Source organism: Nelumbo nucifera, chromosome 3 (assembly GCF_055504915.1).
Source record: "Nelumbo nucifera cultivar China Antique chromosome 3, China Antique-T2T, whole genome shotgun sequence".
Taxonomy (NCBI): Eukaryota; Viridiplantae; Streptophyta; class Magnoliopsida; order Proteales; family Nelumbonaceae; genus Nelumbo; species Nelumbo nucifera.
The window spans coordinates 28,092,448-28,117,248 of NC_142651.1; the positions used below are offsets into that span (position 1 = coordinate 28,092,448).

A 24,801-nucleotide genomic window follows, 5' to 3' on the forward strand; every position below is an offset into this window, starting at 1 on the left:
TAACTTATAACAAAAACACAATAAATACAATAAGTACAATAAATTAATTTTAAAAATTTCAATGATAGTAATGTAATCTCCAATAATTATTGAAAGTTTTTTATTAAATAACTTAACAAAATAAAATTATACATACTTATTGAAAATACATTTATCACAAAAGATAATAAATATTAATTTTAGTATATATAATTATATAATAAATATAGATTAAGAGTTTAAATTATTGTTAATAAATATTATTTGTTTGAAAGTTATTTTCTCGAATTATTACTTGATATAAGTAAAATTAATTATTTATAATATTATGTAAAAATATTAAATTATTATTAATTTCAATATTGTGTTATAACTATTTTTCTACTTCTTAGATTTTTTTTTTTTAAATTTGTTACATAATTTATTTATGTTAACTATTTAAAATCTAGTTATGTTAAATATTTTGTTATTTAAAATACTTAGTTATTTAAATACTTAAATAATATGTAAAATATTTAAGTTTTAAAATATTAATTATTTATTGAATTTAATTTTCCATAAAATCATAATTTATACTATTATTACATAATTTCCTTATTAAATTTGTAATATATTAAATTATTATTCATTTAAATATTATGTTATAATTATTTTTCTACTTTGAAGATTTTTTTTTTAATTTATTACATAATTTCGTTATTTTAACTATTTAAAATCTAGTTATGATAAATATTTTATTATTATTATTATTATTTTGAGGCAAAGTGATGGGGAACTCTTAATAATCATTTGGAATCCAATTCTAATAATAAGTTTCTGTTTGCTGTAAAAGGACCGTGAATAATCAGAAATGGCCTAATGGATCCAGAATTAAGATATTTCTACTCTAAATGAACATCTCTCTTTTCTTCCTGGGTCTCTCTCCCTTCTACCTAGTGTGGACTCTAGTTCCTCTCTTTGTGTTACATTTGTCTATCTTTCTTTTGGTCATGTAAATATATAGAGAACTAACTACTTGGCTCATATTATGGCCTTTGTGGCCAAGCCTTTTGTTAGGGAGGAAATTTGGTTTGATCCTCCCCCTTTTTTCGGACTTTAATCTCCATATGCAATAGAAGTATTTTTTTATCAAAAAAATTGCATATATATAAACATTAAATAAATGCTAATATAATAGTTATACATACATTATCAAGTTATATTTTGGTTGGTTCTGATTGACTAAGGCCTCAATTTTAATCCAACTTAAAGTTAAGTCAAGTTCATACTTTTAACCCTAATCCTAACTGAATCTTCAACCCAACCCAACTTTTTTTCTAACTGAGTTTGGGATATCCCAGCCCAAATTACAGCCCTGGCTGATGGACATTGAATGGTCTGTAACCCAAATGTGATTATACTTGTTTTTAATGATTTACTTGTTTGCATTGTAAATAAAGTAAAGTAAAGTAAAGACTAAAATAAAGTAGAATAAAACCGGCTCTGTTAATTGTTTTGAATGCAATTTCAGTTGTTTAATACAAATGCCTTTATTTTGTTTCATGTTTTAGTAAAAATCTAACAAGAACAAACCAGAAATTACATCAAATCATTTGCACTTTCATAATTTTGTGCCAGTGCAAATGAAAATGCACTGCAAACAAATAAAGAAAATTTTGTAAGGTATGAAAACTGCTTCAAGTTCAAGTTTGCGCTCCACAGAAAACCCCAACCATGTAATTAAATGGGCCGGAGATGTTCCCATGCACAGCTTAGATGTGAACGTGGGGCATGGGGCGCAAATCCAAACTCGACCACTTCAGCTTCTTCTTCTTGTTATATGATACAACTACTTAATCAAAGATAAGAGTAATAGACGTCAATAGAGAACGAGTTGTGACAGATCAGCTCGTTTCAATAACTAGGGCCTAGCCTACCACAGTACCAACCAACCTCTGATTTATAGAAATGATATAGGAATTGAGCAAGGAATTGTTGGGGAAGCTTCATTTTAACGCTTCCCCCAATGGTTAAGCAATTATTCATTGTTATGCTGATGTGGTGCCTAATGGCACCGTTGTGAATAAACGATTTTATTATTATTTTTTTCAATTTTGCAAACAAATCAAATACAAATGTTTAATGAATAAACGAAAGTTGTACTAAACACATACTTAGTGTACCAGCTTGTGTTGCACATTAGGCTTAGACTTGAGTACACAATGATGCTTTGGAACAAGATGAGGCCAATGGCCCCATAGTTGAGTACGGCATCCCTCCTACAGTGGAGTTGCAGGATCAAACTCACGTATCTGAATGTGGTCATTAAGGGCAACTAAACCCCAGTTGTTAATGCTCATTAGACCAAGTAAGTTGTAACTTCAGTCCTAGTTCAACAGATGCAATCCATCAAACCAATGAAATAGATAATGCTGTAGGTTAGAAAGAAGTCCCAAGGGAGAAAATGAGCTATTGAAAAGTGTAGGATATCCAGAAATCAACATGATAGATATAACTTCCAAAAACTTGTAGAGAGTAGTTAAATGTAGGAGATTAATAACTATAGCAACCTATGAAATAATTGATGTCATTGTGCTTGCTGCATCCTCTGAACAGAAAAACAGGAAACAGGATTCATAGAGTAGCCAACCCCATATAGGTGGGACAACCCCATTGCGCTTGCTGCAGCTTGCTATTTTTGTTGGAGACTAAGAAGACATACTTTCAATTCCATTAATGGAGTTTCCACACCATCTTCTTCTCGAGTAGAGATAACAAAGGTTGCAAACAATCACTACCACGATTTTCCGAGTATGGGTTGGATTGGATGTTATTGGTCCCAAGATGTAGCCTTTTCCAGGTTTATGCATTCATGGAAATTAAAATGGGAATTACAGTATTTTCTGGCAAATGCTTTTGGACATGCATGGGCACCGGGCAGTGACCAACATTCCCACCGAAGTCGAGATTCATACAAGTCATGTGTAGACAGGTATCAATATATCATGATTTAAGAAGTCTTGTCACAGTAGGAACTGTTTGAAAGAGAAGCTATACTGTGAGAAAGTAAACTTCAAAAGAGGAAAATAATGCAGTACTTGTTCCGTGTGAAATTCTTTTGCCTTGCACCTGGTTTACTGGTCTTAACATTGTTATTAAGACATGATGATACGATTGCTTCCAAGGAATTGCCGATATTTCGAAGAGTAAGTTTTAACAAAATTTTCAGTTGAATTGTGTTGCTGAGGTCCATTGAATAAGATTTATTTTCCTTTTCCTTCTGTGAACCTTTTAACTGTCGAACAAGTAGCAACTGATGTTTAGATGAAGCAAAATATCAACATTTTTTCTCAAGAATCTCAATAGTTTTAGCGATGGATAGTCAATTAGAAATTTGAAGGCAATATTGACAAGATTATCCTCTGCCCAAGTATCTATTAAATTCGTGATTTGTTTAGCTTGTAATCCAAACAGATCTACAGGAAGGAACCCTTTTCATTCTAGCCATTCATTTCTAAGATTTTCCCTTCTTTTTCTTACTTCTATGGACATCTCTGTTGTCTTTATAGCAAATAAAAAATTGAATAAAAGGAAAGAAGACAAGTGAAAGTATACAAGCTTCATGACTTTCTTTATGAAAAAAGGTAGTCAACAAATTTGAGTATACAAAAATGTATGAACAAGGGTGGAGGATGAACAAAGCAAATTCAAGAAGTAACCTTAGGGTACATACAACTGTTGATGAAAGAAATGGTTGTCATTAGGGAACACCAACATCTTTCTTCAGATGAAGCTCTCCTGATTCCGTCCTGTTGAAAAGCTTCTCAACCACTTCATTCCAGTTGGTTCTTCCTTGACTGGACTTTGATGTTGCATTTGAGACCTCTTCAGCTTGATTATGGGAAGCCAGCCCATCTGGTTCCCCAGAGGCAGAGGGTTCTTCTGGTTTCACGGCATGAGGTACATTCAAACTGACAGCTCTTTCTAATGCATCCTTGTGTTCTTTTTCAAGGGTCTGTAACCTCTGGATCTTTTGGGTTTGAGGAGGAACTGTCACAGTTAAAGCACTACTTTCCCTCATTCTCTGCATTAAATAAACAGTACTATTAAATTTAGGAGCAATTTGTTCCCTCCAAGAGAAAGATAGAAAGATATTGAAGAAAAACTCACAGCAACAGAATCCAAGAGCAATCAGTTCCAGAATGGGTGCTATAATTCATTTTCACAGAGAGCAGAGAGGAAAGGAAAAGAAAAAATTTACAAGGAAGATGCTCTGCAATGGAATACACAACAATCAAGAGATACTTGGACAAAAAGACCTGGGTTTTCCTTGGTGCTTGATTCTTATGATGCATGATATGCTCAATTACTCAAAGATAAGAAAACAGGGTGAAACCTTCATAAGATTTGGTTGACACTTGACAATTTCTAAAGAAATAATCGAAGACATTTTCAGCATTTACGAGATTCCAATTAATGGTTATTTATGACTTTCTAAAATTATGCAAGTATATGACTATCAGTCTTTTTCTTAAATAAACAATTTCATAAGTTATAAATGAGCCACATAAGGAGAGTTGAGAAGTTGATTGCTAGCAATTGAACCTTTTCTCCATTTCAGAGTTTATGCAAAAGGTCATATCAAGTCTACCTTAAGACATATTGCGCAAAGCATTTAATAGACTAGATATCTATAGTAGGTGGATTTTGTTAGCCAACTATTTTCTAAATATTGAAATTCTAGTTAATTACATGTACTGACAGAATTCTAAGTTTAGACTTCTTTTGCACTTGCTTTAGCAACAACATAAGGTTAATTCTGTATAGGAACTCATTTATGAAAAAAAGCACAAGTGACAGATCACCAATCACAGCTATAGTGTAATCAGTAAAGAAAAGGTATGAAATAGCAAATAAGCATGTAAATGCACTCCCCCCATCACCACCCAAGAAAAGGAGAAAATAAAATAAATGTAAGCCTAGTATACGATTGATATTTATAGTGAATAAATTCTCAAATCTTGCTAGGGATTGCATAGAATGCAATAAAGATGCCTACATTCAACATGTTGATATGGCTATTTTTCCCATAGTCCATTACTGCTAACACTAACTTTCTGACACGTACTGTATGAGCAGCAATTACTTTGGCATACAGCATCGGTGACGAATTTCAAATATCTATAAGTACCTGATGTGTCATCCTCTAGGAAGTAGGAATCATGGCTTGGGACATGGACCTCAGTTAAATATTGAGTTATATAAATTATTAAATATTCTAAGCATGGAATATAAGCAAGGCAATTAAAGAACTTGGAAAATCAAAGCATTGGGATGACATCTAAAATTGATGAGTGCCATTATTTTTATTTCCTTTAAGCTTGGAGCATCATCATTGGTGTGGCAAGACCCATGATTTTTGAGGTCTCCTTGTACCATTGCAGAATGAAAATAATTGAGTTCTTGTTTCTTGATATAGATATAGTGAAGTATCGAACATCAGACTATTAAGAATCAAAGTTGTCTGTCTTGCTAATGGAAATCACTGTAACTCATTTATTTCTTCAGATATGTGCCACAATCTAGTAATTCATTATACCCAAACCTTGGAAGATTATGCAACAAAGTTTGCAGTTCAACTTTTTAACTAAACCAAACTACCAAAGTTGGGTCCAGTTTCTAGAACATCAATGTCCTTTATTCTTACACATGTAATTTCTTCTTATCATACAGAGTTACAGTACTCTGTTAGCTATTCATAATTTAAATATGATAGAACTTTTTGTTGGAGATCTAGGGAACAACATAAAACCTTGGAAGACAATCTCGCTGCTTCAAGCTTCTTTTCCTGGAACATGCTTAAGGGGTTTTCCACCACATTTTATGGTTGCCATTCACCTGATTTAAATGTTTCAAACTCTCTGGAATATTGATTATTTGTGAACTACTTCACAAAAATTTGTGCCATAAGAAAGGGAGGTCGCACCTTGTGCCTCTCAGTGGGATGCTTGTAACAGTTCTCATATTTACTTAATAAAATTCCTCTTCAATTATCAAAAAAAAATGATTTGTGCCATACGAAGTGTACATCCAGCCCTGACTTTTCTATGCCAATACTTATATATGGTAAGGTAAACTAGCCAAGTATGCAGAAGGAAACTAGTGATGAGAATTGATGTAGGGAGAACCTGCAAAACAAGGGAAATCTAATTAAACTACTAAAAAGGATTGTTAGGCTTGATGATCTATAAGGGATGGTTACGTTACAGAAGAAATTAGGACAAGTGCATGGTTTTTCTTGGATGATGTTAGTTGACCTAGGGAAACTTCTCTCAAAAGAGTATGTGAAGGGAAATGCAGAATTGTTCTGAATTATTGGAAGCACTTGCTAGAGTCTGATTATATCAATCCTATTAGTGTTGAGCAGTCCTATCCAAGGGTTTGATGCTCTTCAGTGCTGAAATCCAAGAAAACAGACAAAAACAAGACTAAAGAGCCTTAGAATAGCTCTAGGGTCAATGCTCAGAATATTCTCCAAACTTCATTACATATTTTGCAATCAATACAAAGATATACAGACTCCTATGGTCAGCCAGACTACACCTACTTTGACTTCAACTAAAAAATTACAAAATTGACCACTCTTGATAAAAAAAGGCCAGTACCCAATGTTAGTCCCAGCTATTGGGAGTCTTGGGGGTGGGGGACTGGAAGTGTCTTCTCTCTCAGCTATCCGGAGTCTTGACCACTCTTGATAAAAATAGGCCAGTACCCAATGTTAGTCCCAACTATCAGGAGTCTTGGGGGCGGGGGACTGGAAGTGTGTTCTCTCAGACTCAAGCCCATATTCTCACACTTGTCAGACTGAGATTTTACCATTACACCAAGTGATGGCCACTTGGCAACTCCACCTTAATGCAAAAGAAAATTTTAAACACCTCCTCTTCTACTTAATAACACATGAAATTTAAGTACAACTGATGGACAATTAGATCAAATAATCCCTAAAACCAGATCTAACACAAAAAAAAATGTTAATGGCTAAATGTGTTGAGGAAAGAGAAACCAAGTGTAGTGTCGTCACAAGAAACAAAAAATTGCAAAGGTGGACAGAAGAAGTTGGTCCTTTGCCCCATCCTAGGGAGCTCCTGGAGGAATTCTTACAATATGAAAAGATGAAGAATTGGAGTGTAAGGAGGAATTAGTTGGGCAATTCTCAGTTTCAGTGAAGTTCAAAAAGGAGACTAATAGTAAAGATTGGGTGTTGACAAATGTGTATGGCTCTAACTCTTATAGAGATAGAGACCTTTTCTGGGAGGAATTAGCTGCATTTAGGGGATTTTGGGAGGCCATGGTGTGTGGGTGGTGACTTCAATGCTATTAGGTATACAAGTGAAACAAATAACCCCAATCAAGGCATAACCACAAGTATGGGGAACTTTAATGCTTTGGTGGAGTCTTTGGAATTGAAGGAACCCCCTATATTGCAAGCTACCTTTACTTGGTCTAATTTCCAAAAGTTCTAGTGTGTTCTAAATTGGACAAGTTCCTAGAGTGACCTCAGACCACTGCCCACTTTGCCTTTCTGAGGAGTCCTACCAAGGGGGCTCCACCCCGTTTAGGTTTGAAAATATGTGGTTGGAGGACCCTAAATTTATTGAAAAAATTAAAGGGTGGTGGTTGAATTGTGGGATCAACATTGATAATAAGGGGGTGAGGTTCTCCAAAAAGTTGAAATTTTTGAAAGAAAGAATCAAAGAGTGGAACAAGCAAGAATTTGGAAGATTAGAGGAGATAAAGGATAAAACTGCAAAATGAACAGAGGAAATTGATCTTAAGGAGGCTCGGAGAGAGTGCTTGGAGAAGGAGAGATCTGAAAGATGGAGACTAAAGGTGGAGTTAGAGGAGGTTCTTATAAAAGAATAAATTTCCTAGAGGCAAAAATCGAGATGTAAGTGACTTTTGGAAGGAGATGGAAATACTAGATTTTTCCATTAGCTAATGGAAGAAGAAGGAAGAATTCGATCTCCAACATTGAGGTGGAAGGACAAATTTTTAGCCAAGAAAGAGGATATTGTTAAGGTTTTTGTGGATCACTTTAAAGCAATCTTTGCCACCTTAGGTAGAAGGGATCTGGAGTGGGCAAAGGTACCGACATTAAATACTATTAGAAAGAAGTTTCAACCTGGATGAAATCCATGAAACAATGTTCTCAATGGAAAGATCAAGAGCTCTAGGCCCTAATGGCTTCTCAATGGATTTTTACCAGGATTGCTAGGAAATTATAAAGGGTGACTTGATGAATGTTCTTGGGGAATTTCATGAAAAATGAGAAATCTCACCTGGAGCAAATGTAACATTCATAGTCTTGGTTCCTAAGAGAAAAGAAGCAAAAACCCCAACGGACTTTAGGCTTATTAGTCTTGTTGGAAGCTTGTAAAGAATCATCGCCAAGGTCTTGGCTAGAAGATTGAAGACTTGTCTACCCCTGGTGATATATCAATTTCAAGGAGTTTTTGTTGATGGGAGGCAAATGAGTGTATGGAGGAAAAAAGAAAGAAAGGGGGAAAGGGATTGATTTGTAAACTAGATCTAGAAAAAGCATATGACATGGTAGATTGGGATTTACTTATTTGGTTGTTTGGGAAGATAGGGATAGGGGTCAGAGGATGTATTAGCTCGGTATATTTCTTAATCATGATTAATGGGGTTGCTAGGGATTTTTCCCAGCAAAAAGAGGTTTAAGACAAGGAGACCCCTTATCCCCTTTTTTATTCACTCTAATAGCTGAAGTCCTAAGTAGAATGATTATCAAAGTTGATTTGGACAACTTGATTAGGGCTTGGATGGTATGGAGAAATGATGTGATAGTATCTCATCTACAGTTTGCAGATGACATAATAAGGGTAAGAGTTGTTGGTAGGAATTAATATAGAGGAGGGTAACATCCAATTGCTGAAACTCTAGGATGTGAGGTGAGAGGTTGTCCCCTAGAATACCTTGGCCTACCACTAGGGGGGAGGGGGGACCCAAGATCAAAAAGTTTTTGGATTCCTATCCTAGAAAGATTTGGCAATGTGGAAAAAGAATTACATTTCGCCGAGAGGAAGAATAACATTAATTAAGTCCACATTAATAAATCTGCCCACATACTACCTATCTACCTTTAGGATCCCAGTCAAAGTAGCTAAATGGTTAGAAAAGATTCTGAGGAATTTTTTGTGGGAATCGGGGGATGAAAGGAAGAATCACTTGATATAATGGGAACATGTAAATCTAAGGAGTAGGGTGGGTTAGGAATTGGAAATCTTATCAAGAGGAATACGACTCTGTTAGGGAAGTAGCTATAGAGGTTTCCTCTCAAAGGAGATAGACTGTGGCACATGGTCATTGAAAGCATACATGGACTAGGAGAGAATGGCTGGGATGCAAAGCTGGACTTACACACATCTTCAAAAGCCCTAAAGAAATCAAAAATAGAGGTACTACCTCCTTCTTGTGCTTTGTCAGTTTTGATGTGGGTTGTGGGAATAAAGTTTTGTTTTGGGAGGACCTATGGGTGGGTGATGAGCCTCTTTGTCAACAATTTCAATTATTTTACTCCCTTTCAACCTATAAGTTTGAACCTGTGTCCAAGTTTGGTGTTACATCTCTAACTGGGGTTTAGGAGGGGCCTCAAGGACAATGAATGTGAGTCACTAATATCTTTGCTTTCTTCTCTGGAGACTATCTTCTTAGACCAAAATACACTTGATGCTAGGGTTTGGATCCCATACCTTGACAGTTTGTTCTCTTGTGCTTCCTTCTTTAGCCTTTTAGTTCATTCAAATTTGGGGGGAGGGGGATATCTCTCCTTGTAAATGAAATTGGGTGTAAACATATCCCTCATAAAGTACAAGCCCTATGTTGGGAAGTGTTCCTTGGTAAGATTAACACCTATGACATGCTACAGAAAAGGAGGCCTAACTCTTGCTTCTCCCCTCATGTGTATGTCTTCTGTAAAGCTAGTGGTGAAACCATGAAACCATACCTCACTTATTATTCTCTTGTCATTTTGGTTTGGCATTTTGGAATATGTCTATTTTCTTTTCAGTTGCAAATGGGTTCCACCACAAGAAGTGGTAAGTTTATTCAACCCCAACTTCCTCAGGCACAAGGAGAAGAGAGGGAAGATCATGTGGAGGACAGTTAGAGAAGCACTGGTTTGTACGATATGGGAAGAAGGAAATAATAAAATTTTCAATGAGAAAAACTAGGACAAAAGAGGAGCTAATGGAAGCTACCCTAGTGAGAGTTGCACATTGGGTAAAAACATTGAAGCTTTTTAGAGTGTTTTCAACCAATGACATTCTTAGATCTTGATCTAAAGTAATGCAAACAGGTGGACACATTGGAGAAATGCAGGTGGATTGGAAGCCCCTATTTGCTAATAAGCTGAAACTGAATTTTGATGGTAGCTCTATGGGCAACTTAGGTGTTTGTGCCATGGTAAGGCTATGGAGGTTGGTCAAGTCTCCGAAGGTCTAGAGAGGGCAACGAGAAAGAGAGAGGACGCGGGGAAGAGAGAAGAAGAGAGGAGGGAGAGTCCCTTTCTCAGAAACCCTAGGTCAAAGTTATAATGTATTATCTCCCTTAGGGAAGAGTTTCTCTCCCTTTTTATAGAGAGAAACCCAAAGCTATACGGAGAAGGATTTAAAAGATGACCTTTCCTGTTAGGAAATGAGATATTTTCTTTATGTTAACTATTAAGGGAACATTATTGGGGTTTCGCCACGTGTCTAGCGAGATCCTTCAAAGACAGGGTTTCCTTTCCCTTAAAGATTCTCTACGTATTCTACTTCTTTTCGTGACCCTTTTATACTGACGTGGTGCGAGTGACGTTGTTATTTGCATTGCTTGCCTTTACTAGGCCCACAGGGTGTCCTATTATGCGCGTAATTTAAAAACACACGTGTATCTAATATTTATTCCTGGTTGTACAATAATTCCACGTTTGTCATGGGCCTGCGATGGCTTCGAGCTCCGCAGGTCCGCACGCATCCAAAACTCATCGCGGATTCGCGCATGTCTGAGACTTATCGCAAGTCTGCGCGTATCTGAAACTCATCGCAAATTTACCTAAGCCAAAGTTCATTGCAACTCGTTTCGGGCACAACTTCATCGCAATCATGCGATGAGTTCATAACTCATCACAAATGCCCGATGAGTTGTGAACTCATCGCAAGCATCCGTGTGGTATTAATTCAACATATTCTGTGCTCTGATGGTCTGAGTGACCACTATGTACCTACACCAAGAAGAGCAGGCATTGGGGGATCATCAACGTGTGACGGTACTGATGTATTCAGGTCCAGTTGGTTTAGGAGATGCTGTCAAGGGCCTCAAGGCAGAAATCCTAGAATTGTTACAAGGATTGCAATTAGCAGGCCAGTTGGGGCTCAAAGACTTGGAAATAGAAGGCGGCTCACAACTAGTAATTCATTGGGCAAAACAACTCAAAGCAGCACCTTGGAAATACAGTCATTCTTTTAGGGAAATTGATGTTATTGCAAAACAATTAAATTCAAATTTCAGCTGGGTAAGAGGATCTGCAAATGGGGCTGCTGATGGTCTAGCTAAACAGGGAGTTGACAGACCAATTTGTTTTGAGCAAACCTGTAAATTCTTGGCTGGAATCATCCAACAATTTAAATCTAGTGAATTTCATTTTCTGATAAAAAAAACCCCGGTCATCAAATTAGCCTAAATACTAAGATCCAAGAACCATTGACATGCCATATGGCCTGCTGGATCGTTTTATTTTTCCTAGAATAAGTCTTTATGGGATGTTCTGATCACTAACATATATTTCATGGTACAAAAATATTTAACATGAACTACAAAATGGCATGACAATCTTATAGAAATAAAAGGAACTGAAACTACTTCTTACCTGTAAAACTTTTTCTGCTTCTCTTTCAATCCATATAATTGCATGATCTGATGTGGCATTGGCTGATAGAACAATGTGTTCAAATCTTCCTTCAACTGGAATGGCAGTCCGCACCTCTGGAGGAAACCTTCCACATCTATATACCAAATATTGAAGAACTCAGTTTCACAAAAAATCAGAATCTTTATGCACTAAGAAACCACTGAAAGCTTCTACGGCTAGGTTTACAATGGTTAATGGATAGTTAATAAATAAAACTAGAGGAAAATTATATTGAGCTAGTACATTAAAGAAAAACTGCATCAATTATGCAAATTTCCACACCAGTTGTTTAGTAGGGCTACAAGTCCAATTTTTTAAGGAAAAAACCATACATCAAGCCAGCAATGGATGATCAGTCACTCTTAGCCTCTTGTGGGAAAATAAGACATAAAAATCAAGCAAATCCAACTTGATCAATATCTTGCCCTTTTCCATAAGAAAGAACTCCTTAAAGGAAAAAAGGCCTGTATGAACTGAAATGAGGAACATTAATTTTCACAGTTCACCTAACGCCTTACTTGGTTCAATTCTTCCACATGTATGGAGACTAATAGTAAAGTGGTTAATTGTTAGGCAATTTCAAAGATAATTGATATTTTTGATAATATAGTGACACAATATGTGGCTACTCTTTGGTATTTTTTATAAGCTGTAATATCTTTTTTGATCAGTAACAGATCAAAGATTATTGATGAATAAGCAAAAAATATAGATACAGAAATACAAAAAAACTGAGCTGAGAACAGCCTGCTACCCCCAACAATACAGCATACACCATATATAGAACAAACCCTCCAAACAGATCCCCTCCCTGCCACCTGTTGAGGTGGGGAGGAGGACCGAGGACTACAATTCATCTCTATTAGCTCTTTTTACAATGAATGATCATTGGTAGACCTTTGAGTCCATCTAAGCTGTAATGTGGTTCAAAGGAATGGCCTTCTCTTCATGCAAGTGGTTGTCTCTCCAGTATGCAATATACCCATTATTACCCCAAAGTAAAAGAAGCATGTACCACTGGATTGCCATAGTAAGGCAGTTAATACGTCTCCTTTGAGCCAACCTCTCATAAAAACATCTTCAGCTACATTAAATGGTGGGATCAGACATGCAATGGCTGTCACTTGGTAGAAGGTGCGAACCGACTCAGTTAGTAAGGTCTATGGCTGGTTAACAGAGACTTAGGATTGAATCCCACCTTCACCAGGGTTGGGGATTGTGATGCCACTCTCATAAGTGCACTACTGTTCAGAAAAACATACAGTTTCACCCTCAATTAAATTGAATCATGTAGTAACCTGGTAAATAAGCAGCATAATGATTTCTTATGACCCACATGTAAAAACTGTTGAGTTGGTCCGGTTTGTTTTTATTTAGTTAGGAAGTTGTTGGGCTTTAGGCCCATTAGTTTATGTTTTTTTTAAGTTGTGACTGTTCAGCTTTTAGTAGCCGCCCTACTAAGGGCATCCTTGTAATATCTCATCTTTTTAAGTTAAGTATAAATATAATGAGAGGGGGGCGGCTAGGGTTGATTTCAGAATCCTGGTTGACTTCCTACTCTCTTCTTCTCCTTTCTTCTCTACTGCTGAAATCTTCATCTTTCCCCTCTTTCCCTCACAAGAAACTCGACTAAATCTGCAATTAGTGATCTCTACTTGGTATCAGAGCAGGCCGAAGGTTCCTTGAAGTTGTTTTCTCATGCAGCCCTAGATCGGCCGACTGCATGGTGATTTAAGAGGCTGATCGAAGTTCTCAGGTAAGCCCAGTTTTTGGATTTTTTGGTGGATATGTGTGCCCTGTAGCCGGTCTAGGGTGTCTCATCAAAATCAGGAAAAACTGGAGAAAGGGGAAGAGTCCTGTTTCTGTTGGACTCTTCAATTTTGACCTAGGAAGTGGTGCCCTAATTTTTTAGGGTTCCTTGGAGTTTTTTGTAAGGGGCGATTCAAGTCCTGCCTGATTTGGAGGCTTCTAGAGAAGGCGGCTGCCTCTTCTCTCTCTTCTCCTGTCCCACAGAAAATGAATCTTTTGTGGGAAGAAAGTATAGGACACTAGAAAGGTGTTGTTGGTTCCAAAAGGTGTTTTGTTTGATCTTGCTGCAAATTTCAGTTATTTTCTTTACATTTTTTGAGAAGCATGGAGGGCCACAGAGTTGAAAATAAGCCCGGGAGTGAAATGGGACCAGTGGGAGGAGGTACTGGAGACCCTTTCGGGGCTGGGACCATTACTACAGTTAGGTTGGATGGTGCAAATTACTTAGAATGGTCACAATCTGCAAAGATGGCCATTGGTGCTCGTGGGAAATTATGGTATATCACTGGTGAAGAGGTGAAACCCGAAACTAGCAACTCTCGGTGGGTACAGGAGAATTATATGGTGATGACTTGGTTGTGTAATTCCATGTTGCCACATATAAGTAAAATTTTTTTATGGGCAAATACAGCTAAGGAGATATGGGATGGGGTTGCAGAAACCTATTCACAGAGGGAGAATGTTGCTAGGGCTTATCAATTGAGAAATCAGATTATTGCTACAAGGCAGGGAGATAGATCTGTTGCAACCTATTTTTCAGTCCTTAAAACCCTGTGGCAGGAGATTGACCATTTAGAGACATTTGCTTGGGAAACCACTAAGGATGCAACTACCTATTAGAAACATCTAGAGAAGTATAGGGTGTTTGAATTCCTTGCTGGCCTTAATCCTGAGTATGATATTGCACGACAACACCTTCTTTCCAGGGACAGTGTTACTCTCTCCCAAGCATATGCCTTTGTGTCAGGGGAGGAGTGCAGGAGAGATGTGATGATGAAAAACCTTATTTCTGATCAGTCTTCCATGATAAGTGCTGTGAAACCTAAACAAAGTGGCAGTGACATCAAGAAGGAAGATAAAAGAGATCTGATCTGTGACTACTATAAAAAGCCTAAACATACAAGAGATACTTGTTGGAAGCTTCACCCACATCTTGTGCCGACTAGATTGAAAAATAAGAAGGGAAATGCGCACATGGCAGTTACTGGTGACATTCCGGCCCCTCCTACTACAGCTGCTCTGGAGTCTGTTGCAGTTGCTGCAGTAAGGGCCGAACTTGAGAGGTATGGGCTACTTCTGAACCAGCGGGATACAGCCAATTCCAGTTCAGCCGCAAGCGGACAACAAGGTAAAGGTGGCACTGGTGGAGTCCACTCTACTTCCTTTGCTCACACAGGTAGTTCACACATCACTACAAATTATGTTTCCACTTCAAGTAAGGAGGGACCTCCTTGGATTATAGATTCTGGAGCCTCAGAGCACATGACCCAGAGCTCTACTATTTTTTCAACTTACTAGCTTTGTTCTGGCAGAGATAGGGTCTCCACAGCTGATGGATCCCATGTTCCTATTGCTGGGAAGGGATCTGTCAACATTAGCGATTCTATTTCTCTACCCTCTGTCCTTCATATTCCCAGATTGAGCACCAATTTGTTATCTGTTAATAGTTTGACTAAGAACCTGAACTGTTCAGTAATTTTTTCTCCTGGTCGTTGTATTTTGCAGGATCTGGATTCAAAGAGGACGATTGGGAGTGGTCGTGAAGTGAATGGAATCTACCTCCTAGATGTACTTCCTTCTCATCAGAGTCATCATGTTAGCAGTGATAGTGAGTCAGGGTCTGTGAGTCAAATTTTGCTTTGGCATAATCGTTTGGGTCATTTACCGTTTTCTTCTTTGAGTTTTTTGTTTCCAAAACTTTTTGAGTCTGTTAGTTTGTCAAGTCTGGAGTGTGAAGGTTGTCAATTTAGAAAGCATTGTAGACATTCATTTAAGCCTAGTAATAAAAGATGTTCTTCTTCTTTTGATGTTATTCATTCGGATGTGTGGGGCCCTTACCATGTTCCTTCTATGGGAGGCTATCGCTATTTTCTCTTATTTGTGGATGATTTCTCACGATACTCTTGGATTTACCTGATGAGATCCCGCGATGAGGTACCATCCTTGGTGAGGCAATTTCATCAGATGGTACTAACACAATTTGGAACAAGAATAAAGGTGTTCAGATCTGACAATGCCAGGGAGTATTTTGAAAGACATCTTGCCTCATATCTGTTAGAATATGGTATTGTCCATCAGAGCAGTTGCCCCTACAGTCCACAGCAGAATGGTGTTGTAGAAAGGAAGAACAGACACATTGTTGAGATTGCAAGAAGCATGATGATCACATCTATAGTTCCAGTTCGGTTTTGGGGTGATGCAGTTTTCACAGCAGTATATCTGATTAACAGGGTGCCCTCTCGTATACTTGGATTCAGCACCCCATTCAGTCTTCTTTTTCCTCAAGGGGAGATGTTTCATATTCCTCTCAGGGTGTTTGGGTGTGTCTTCTTTGCACATATCCTTGGTCCTCACCGCTCGAAGCTTGACCCCAAGGCAAAGAATTGTGTCTTCCTTGGATATGCAGAGAATCAGAAAGGGTACTGCTACTATGATTCAGTCTCTGGGAGCCGGTATGTTACCATGGATGTCACCTTTTTTGAATCCACGTACTTCTTCTCAAAAAATCCTTCTTAGGGGGAGTGTTTTGGGGAAGTGAGTCAGCAATCTATTCCTCTCCCAGTTCCAGTCCCTGTGTCTACTCCTGTGCTTGACCACCACCCTGTGGCACCTACCTTGCCACCTCCTTTGCGTTCTGCTTCTCAACATTACTTACGACAGAGACTTCACAAGGAGGTTGATTCCACTACAGCAGAACTCACATCACTTCATGTCAATTCCTTGGAGACTCCAGATTCGGCTGCCATGGATTCAGGTATTCCTCTTGGTTCCACTACTGTTTCATTTCCCATTGATCCTACTAACTCTGTTACAGATAACCTTGATCTTCCTATTGCTCTCAGAAAAGGGAAGAGAAAGTGTAATGCTCATTGTATTTCACAGTATCCTTCTTACCGTGTTTTTCTCTCCTCTCTTGATTTAGTATCTATACCCAAGGGTGTTAGTGAGGCTCTCTCCAAATCTGAGTGGAAGACAGCTATGTAGGAAGAGATGGCAGCTTTGATTAAGAATCAGACATGGGACATTGTGGATCTACCAGAAGGCAAGGAGACAGTTGGATGCAGATGGGTTTACACAGTAAAATATAAGGCAGATGGAAGTATAGAAAGGTACAAGGCAAGACTTGTTGCAAAAGGGTACACACAGACCTATGACATTGATTACTTAGAGACCTTTGCGCCAGTTGCAAAGATGACCTCTGTTCGGATACTTCTTTTTCTTGCTGCCTCATACTCTTGGCCCTTGTTTCAACTTGATGTGAAGAATGCTTTCCTAAATGGGGATCTGCAAGAAGAAGTGTATATAGATCTTTCTGTTGGTTTTTACAATGATACTGAAAAGGGAAAGGTATGCAGGCTTAAGAAGTCAGTTTATGGCTTGAAACAATCTCCCAAAGCATGGTTTGACAGATTCAGATAGGCCTTGATTGCTTTTGGCTACACTCAAACTCAATCCGATAACACCTTGTTTGTGAAGCGAAGGGGATCTTTGGTGTCAGTCCTAATTGTTTATGTGGATAATATTGTTGTCACCGGGAATGATCTGAGTGAGATTGATGGTCTGAAAAAGAACCTACATAAAGAATTTGAAATTAAGGATCTTGGAGAATTGAGATACTTCTTAGGCATTGAAGTTGCAAGATCAGAACATGGAATTTTTATCTCACAAAGGAAGTATGTCTTGGATCTTCTTCAATAGACAAGGAAGCTTGGAACAAAGGCAATCAGCACCCCTATTGATCAGAACCATAAAATCAATGCATCAGAAGGTGAACCAGTAAAGGACATTGGGAGATATCAGAGACGTGTGGGTCGGCTGCTATACTTGTGTATGACAAGACCAGACATCTCCTATGCAGTAAGTGTAGTAAGTCAATACATGCATGCTCCACGAGTCCAGCATTGGGAGGCAGTTTACAGGATTCTTGCTTATCTGAAGGGACACCTGGCAGAGGCATATTGTTTACTGATCATGGACAGTTGAAACTAGATGCTTATACAGATGCAGACTGGGCAAGATGCCTTGATGACAAGAGATCAACTTCAGGAGTGTGCACCCTAGTTGGGGGTAACCTTGTCTCGTGGAAGAGTAAGAAACAAACAGTGGTGGCAAGATCAAGTGCTAAAGCCGAATACAGGGCCATGGCACATGGAGTTTCAGAACTTCTCTAGATCCATTCCCTATTAGAAGAGATTGGTGTACAGGCAGAAGAACCTATGATGCTATACTGTGATAACCAGGCAGCAATTAACATTGCCCATAACCTAGTCCAGCATGACCGAACTAAGCACATTGAAGTGGATAGACATTTTATCAGAGAAAGGGTAACTTCTGTAGAAGTTTGTCTTCTATACATTGCTTCTGATCTGCAGCTCGCTGATGTTCTCACAAAAGGTGTTGCAAAGAACAAGCTGGAGCATGATCTACGCAAGTTGGGAATGTGTGACATTTACTCCCAACTTGAGGGGGAGTGTTGAGTTGGTCCGGTTTGTTTTTATTTAGTTAGGAAGTTGTTGGGCTTTAGGCCCATTAGTTTATGTTTTTTTTAAGTTGTGACTGTTCAGCTTTTAGTAGCCGCCCTACTAAGGGCATCCTTGTAATATCTCATCTTTTTAAGTTAAGTATAAATATAATGAGAGGGGGGCGGCTAGGGTTGATTTCAGAATCCTGGTTGACTTCCTACTCTCTTCTTCTTCTCCTTTCTTCTCTACTGCTGAAACTTTCATCTTTCCCCTCTTTCCTTCACAAGAAACTCGACTAAATCTGCAATTAGTGATCTCTACTAAAACAAATAGTGAATGATGCAACATCAAGAGAATGTGATCATCAAATAATAATTAATAATCTTGTTCCTGTAGTTTCAGTAACCATAGATGTAGAATATACTCAATATAGTGTCAGTACTGACACAAGAAAAAAAAAATTATCATTCCAAACATTCAGGAAATGAAATTTAAAATTAACTCCTCAAAAAATAAAAGTTCTGGTACCTGCAAAATTTTCTTTCTACTATGTGATACATCCTTCCAGGAGCATAAAGTCTTCTTGGATCTCTCAGCTTCCTATCTTCTGGTATAAAGGTATCTCTCATGCAAACAAAAAATAACAAACATGGCAAGCTGTCCAAAGCATTAACCCATAAATGATGAAAGGACAATCTGCTAGCTCAAAGTATAACATTTGTAATGAAAGGAAGCCATTAAATTATTGACAGCCATAGCCTTGGAAAGTGGAAACAAGACTACTAACCAGAAAATTGACTTAAAAATATCTTCCAATGGTGTTGGCGTTCTTGGTAAGAAGTCATCCTGGATTATCATCACTTTGAGATATAATGTCAATTTCTATATAAGAGACCCAGCGGGGGGGGGGGGGGGGGGGGGGGGGGGGGTGTGACTTTTAACTCAGCATGGATAATAAGAGTAAGACTGTAAGCTTGCAACTACTGAAAATAAGTTGAATAAGCACCTACAAGTATATCATCCTTGCATGGTAATTGATCGAGCATAGTACACACACTAACAGAATGTTATATATAGAGTTAGAATGATAGAATCAAGTTAAGAGATTGGCTTGGTCATCCACTGTGCGCCATGGCAGGGCCATGCAAGCTGCCCCAATCATCGCACTTGAGTTTGAAAAGCATTTGGAGGGCATTGGAGGAAGCAACCAGGTGCGGTATTTCAAGGATTGTGGTGCAGGCTCATTCCATGGGGCTGATTCAGTGCATCTATGGTGCAGCTAGGTGGCCATGGTGTGCGTGGTGGCAGTTGCATGAAATCCAGGCAATGAGCGGCCTTTTTGAGGAAATCCATTTTGTTCATATTTTCAGAGAGGCCAATAAGTCAGCTGACTTTTTGTCAAAATTTTGCATTGATGTACAGGAGTTAGTGTTGCTCCCCAAGGACTTACTACCTGAACTATCCCGGCTGGTTTTTGCGGATGCTCAGGGGGCAGGGGTCCTTTGGTCGTAAACTTTTCTTTCTTTGAATAAATTTTTCTGCTTTCCTTCTCCTTAAAAACAAATCAAGTTAAGAGAGAACAAGGGACCCTCTTTCTCCTTTCCTTTTCACCCTGACAGTTGATGTGTTGAGTGTCCAGATTACTAGAGCCGATGCTAGATATTTGCTTAGAGGGTGGAGAGTAGGGAGAGAGGAAATAGTTGTAGCCCACCTTCAATTTGTTGATGAATTGATTCTTTTTTGTGAAGGAGATCCAGAGGAGTTGGAAAATTTAAAGGTCTTGGTAGAGAATTTTGAAAAGGTCTCCAACTTGAGAGTAAATTGGAATAAAAGTTGTGTAGCTGGAATTAATAGGCAAGAAGTAGAGGTGGCATCTTTGGCTAGATCTTTAGGTTGTGAGGTAAGTGATTGGCCTCTTAAGTATTTAGGCATACCTTTGGGAGGAAACCCGAGGTCAAATAGCTTTTGGTACCCGGTTTTGGAAAGATTCTCCAAAAGACTAGCAGGTTGGAAAAGGAACTACATCTCTTTAGGGGGTAGAATCACTCTAATTAAATCAACACTAGCAAAGGGATTGGAAATATTAGAATAAGAAACACAGCTTTGTTAGGCAAATGGTTGTAGAGGCTTCCTAAGAAGCAAGAGAGTTTATGGCATAAGGTGATAAGAAGTATTCATGGAATAGCAGCAAATGGATGGGATGTTGGACTCGACCCAAGGGCTTCACGCTTTTCCCCGTGGAAAGATATTGTTTGGTATCTTGCCTGTATTCTCTCCTTTCATCAAGTACGATGCTTGCGTGGGTAATTGTGGAGACTCTATAACTTGATGTATCTTATTAGTATAGTCCTTGTTGTACATTACTTATACTTCTTATTCTTCTTTTCTCTTTCAGCCCTATATGGGCATTCTTGTAATTGTACATATCTTTTAATATATAAGAGACTCTTTGAGGTGGGGGTCATTCATTCTTGACACCTCTAAGATTATTCTTGTTCTTCTCTCTATTCAGACAAGAGTGTTGACAGTAATAAGATTCTTTTTTGGGAGGACTTGTGGATTCGGGAATCTCCCCTTAAGGATAGATTCCCAAACCTTTATTCCCTTTCTTTGAAAGAATCTCAATTTATCTCTTCTTTTCGTGTTTTTAAGGATTCTGGGATGTGGAACTAAGGAGAGGTTTGAGGGACTCAGAAGTGGATTCGGCAAATGATATTTTTTCTCTTCTAAATTCAGTTTTTCTAGACCACTCTTCTCCTAACGGTAGAATTTGGACTGAAACTTCTACAAGTAGTTTTTTTTGTTCTTTGTTTTTCAATGCTTTGGTCCTTCCTTTTAACCCAGTTTCCTCCTTTCCTGTTAAAGAAGTATGGAGCGCTCCGGTACCCCCAAAAGTAAGGGCTTTTTGTTGGGAAGTGGTTCTCTAAAAAACCAATACCTTGGAAGTGCTTCAACGAAAGAGACCAAATTGGTGCTTGTCACCTCATGTCTGTAGCCTTTGCTTGAGGAATGGTGAGACGGTGAATCACCTATGAATTTCTTGTCCTTTTAGTGCTCTAATTTGGGATTGGCTCTCTCCTCTCTCTTTGATTGTAGGTGGACCCTTCCCACAAGTGTAGCGGATTTATTTGACCCTAGATTTTTCCGACTACCAAAGAAGAAAGGAAGGGTAATGTGGAGAACAACAAGGGCAGCTATCTTGTGGGCAGTGTGGGAAGAGAGAAATAATAGGATTTTCCAAGGGAAAGAAAAATCAGCTCCTGAAGTTATCGAAGGGATCACCATCAAGGCAGTACATTGGTTGAAAACTCTTGACTTGTTCAAGGATGTCTCTATAGATGATTTGACTAGAGGTTGGAGTATTTTAGCAAGATCTTCTACTTCATCACGTGCCATACAAGCAGTTTGGTCCCCTCCTTTGCAGTGTAATGTCAAATTGAGCTGTGATGGCAGCTCTCTTGGGAACCCTGGACCTTCTGGAATAGGGGGTGTGTTTAGAGATGCGGAAGGAAAAATCCTAGCTATATATTCTGGTCCAATAGGTTTGGGGGACTCGCTTAGAACTGAAGTATTGACTCTCCTCCAGGGGTTCAGATGGGCCAAGCAATTGGGTTTTCAACAGTTAGAAGTGGAGGGGGATTCAAAATTAGTAGTAGGTTGGATGCAATCAAATAGTTTGGGAACATGGTCCCTTAGACAACATGTAAGGGGATTATTGAGCCTCATAAAGGAGCTGGGTGCACAAGTGTATTGGTCTAGGAGGTCAGCAAATGCTTTAGCTAACAACTTAGCAAAACAAGGGGTGAATCGGGAGGTTTTGTTTTGCGCAGTATTGTAAGTTATTTGTTATTCAGGGATCACCTTTTACTTTAGAAGGTGACAGTTGTTTTTTATGGTTTTATCTAATGAAAGTTACCGTTTCCTATCAAGAGAGAGAGAGAGAGAGAGAGAACAAAACCAAGTCTGATAACAAAAGACAATGAAACCTCAGATCATCAAGCATGTATTTGAGTATGTCAAGATGATTTCAGAAGCACTTTAGGAAAAAGTATCTCAATAGATTTTTAGAATATTTTTTTCTTGCAGCATGAGAACAGTAGTCTAGGCAAGTTTGTACTTTTTACTAGTCCTTCCCTGGAAAAGATGTGGCATTGAACATATGCTACTCTCTTCCATTTTATTGTTCAGAGCATCTAATCCACAGTAAATTTAAGGCGACTGAGATGTTATTTCCAAGCTTATCCCTGAAGGTATGGAATCAACTTGAGGAACTTGAAATGTTATTTCCAAGCTTAACTCCGAAAACCATCACATTACTGGGAATTTTCTTGCTAGTAGCATTCCAGTCATGAGTGGTGTATATGTTCATTTTGATGTCAGCATCAATTTGAGGTGCATGACTTATTGCTTTGTTGTGAGTATGAAGATGAAATTGGGTTGGTTACTATACCCTCAATGTTTTATTACTTGATTACTTTATCCACAAAATGACAAAGAAATAGTCATTCAGTTCAGCCACTTGAGACATTATCAAATGGCCCCTAATATGGTTTGGGCACATGAGAAGACCTTCAACAGCAGCAGTAAGAAATGATCTATTAACAAGTTGAAGGGACTAGAAGAGTAAGGGGCATACCAAAAAGGGCATGGGTTGAAGCAGTTAGAAATGATTTAAGGGCCCATAGTTTAACAATGGATATAGCACTAAATAGAAAAGAATGGTGAAACGGTATAGTGTAGGGCCACAAACGGATTTGATCACATCGGATATACCTAGATTCAAATTGAATCTTATCCATCAGATTTATATCGGATTCGCATCAAACTCAGATTGCAATTGGATATTGAACAACATTAATAAATTAAACTAAAAGTGGTCAAAATATTATATATGATTAATAAAATGAAATGAACCAAAAGATGGTATATATAAGCATATATACTTGAATTGAATCGAATCAGATCGGACAGGGGTGGATCCATATTCAATCCGATTAATAATGGATTATATTCGGATCACCCTTAACCGGATTGAATTCAAATTTGGACAAATGGATACCATTTGGAACCCCTACTTCAACAACGGTCGATTGAAAAGATAAATGTAAGTTTTGATTCCTCAACGATGCTCCAAGGATTGTATTGTGATAATAATCACTCTATACATAAAGGCATAAAATTTAATAATACCCAGAAAACCTCAAGAACTAGTCCATTCAGTCAATTCGACAAATGCAAAAAGAAGAAAAATTCATCAAAGAAATCGGACTCTACAAGCCTATGCTTTACCTGCAATACAACAGAGTAAATCACGTCCGCATACTTGACCGCCAAATTAAGCGACATACACCTCGCCGGCGCAACCGCATAGCACCGCAGATTACTTCTGGGAATCGCACCAAGTCGGTCCCGGTTGTTAACCACCACCACCGTTAATAAGGCGGCGACGCCGGAACCCAACGAATGTCCGGCAAAGACCATCTTATACGACGAGCCATTATCGACCCACAACTTCCTCAGCGTCTCGGACTCCTGATCCAACAACCAAACTGCTGACTTCAACAACCCATGATGAACATACCCTCCATCAAACATCTGTATTCCCAGCTTATTGTCTAGCAGCACCTTGTAGTCGCTCCCCTTGCCGAGATTGAGACCTCTAATAACTAGAACGATCTCGCAATTGTTGTGGTCGACGTAGATGAGGTAAGGTGGAGCGTGGCCGTCAGTCTGCTCGTACGTAACGCGCTTCACGACCCAGTCCGGGTTCATGCGGTACCCACCGCTGGGGGGGAATTTGGGGTTGCGCAGGTCTTCTTCATAGACGGAGAGGATGTAACGGCAGATATGAGGGACTGGTTCGAATTCATCCAGGGTGGCAGGGGGCCAAGTGGAGCTGTCGTCGGAGCCGACGTAGGTGCAGCGCTTCCACGCCCAGCGAGCGAAGCCTGCGTAGACGATACACTCGACTCCACACGACAGAGACATTCTCTTGTTTCCTTGGTGGGGAAGGAGAGAAGGCTGAGAAACTACTGTACTTTTCTGGTCTCTGAAAGAGAGAGCGGAGTCTCGAATCTCGATACTAACAAGAGAGAGAGAGAGAGAGAGAGAGACAGCGCTCACGTGGGCTGCTCCATTTGAGAAAGGGCGACACGGTGTCAAAGTTTCTGACTTTTGACAATGAAGGGCTCGCTGATTTGCTTTAACGTCTAATCTTGGATTGATTCAGTTCATGGCTGAGAAATCTCAATTCAGCTGATAAGGGTTCGCTTGAGGTTGCCATGTTGTACTTTTTAATTTTTAGTGTGAAGATGCTCCATTGTCTTCGGATTCGAATTGGAACCGGATCCATGTTGTACTTTATAAATAGTGTCAACT

General features: G+C 38.7%; 1 protein-coding gene across 1 annotated transcript; it reads right to left on the bottom strand.

Moving 5' to 3' along the window:
• Positions 1–3,562: 3,562 nt before the first annotated feature.
• Positions 3,563–24,540, bottom strand: LOC104604039 (uncharacterized). Its single transcript, XM_010268294.3, has 5 exons — positions 23,713–24,540; positions 19,211–19,269; positions 18,952–19,080; positions 11,891–12,026; positions 3,563–4,042 (listed from the first exon to the last, which is right to left on the bottom strand). The coding sequence occupies exons 1-5, from the start codon at positions 24,409–24,411 to the stop codon at positions 3,719–3,721; spliced, it is 1,347 nt and encodes a 448-aa protein (XP_010266596.1). The 5' UTR covers positions 24,412–24,540; the 3' UTR covers positions 3,563–3,718.
• Between the last annotated feature and the right edge of the window lie 261 nt (positions 24,541–24,801).

What these genes read in the sequence shown, in the direction of transcription:
- LOC104604039 (XM_010268294.3), bottom strand. Translation starts at nt 24,411, where the DNA reads ATGTCTCTGTCGTGTGGAGTCGAGTGTATCGTCTACGCAGGCTTCGCT. An exon ending in TTTACTCTGTTGTATTGCAG is followed by an intron (nt 19,270 to 23,712) that starts GTAAAGCATAGG and finishes ATGATAATCCAG; the next exon opens with GATGACTTCTTACCAAGAAC. An exon ending in ATTTTTAAGTCAATTTTCTG is followed by an intron (nt 19,081 to 19,210) that starts GTTAGTAGTCTT and finishes TGCTTTGGACAG; the next exon opens with CTTGCCATGTTTGTTATTTT.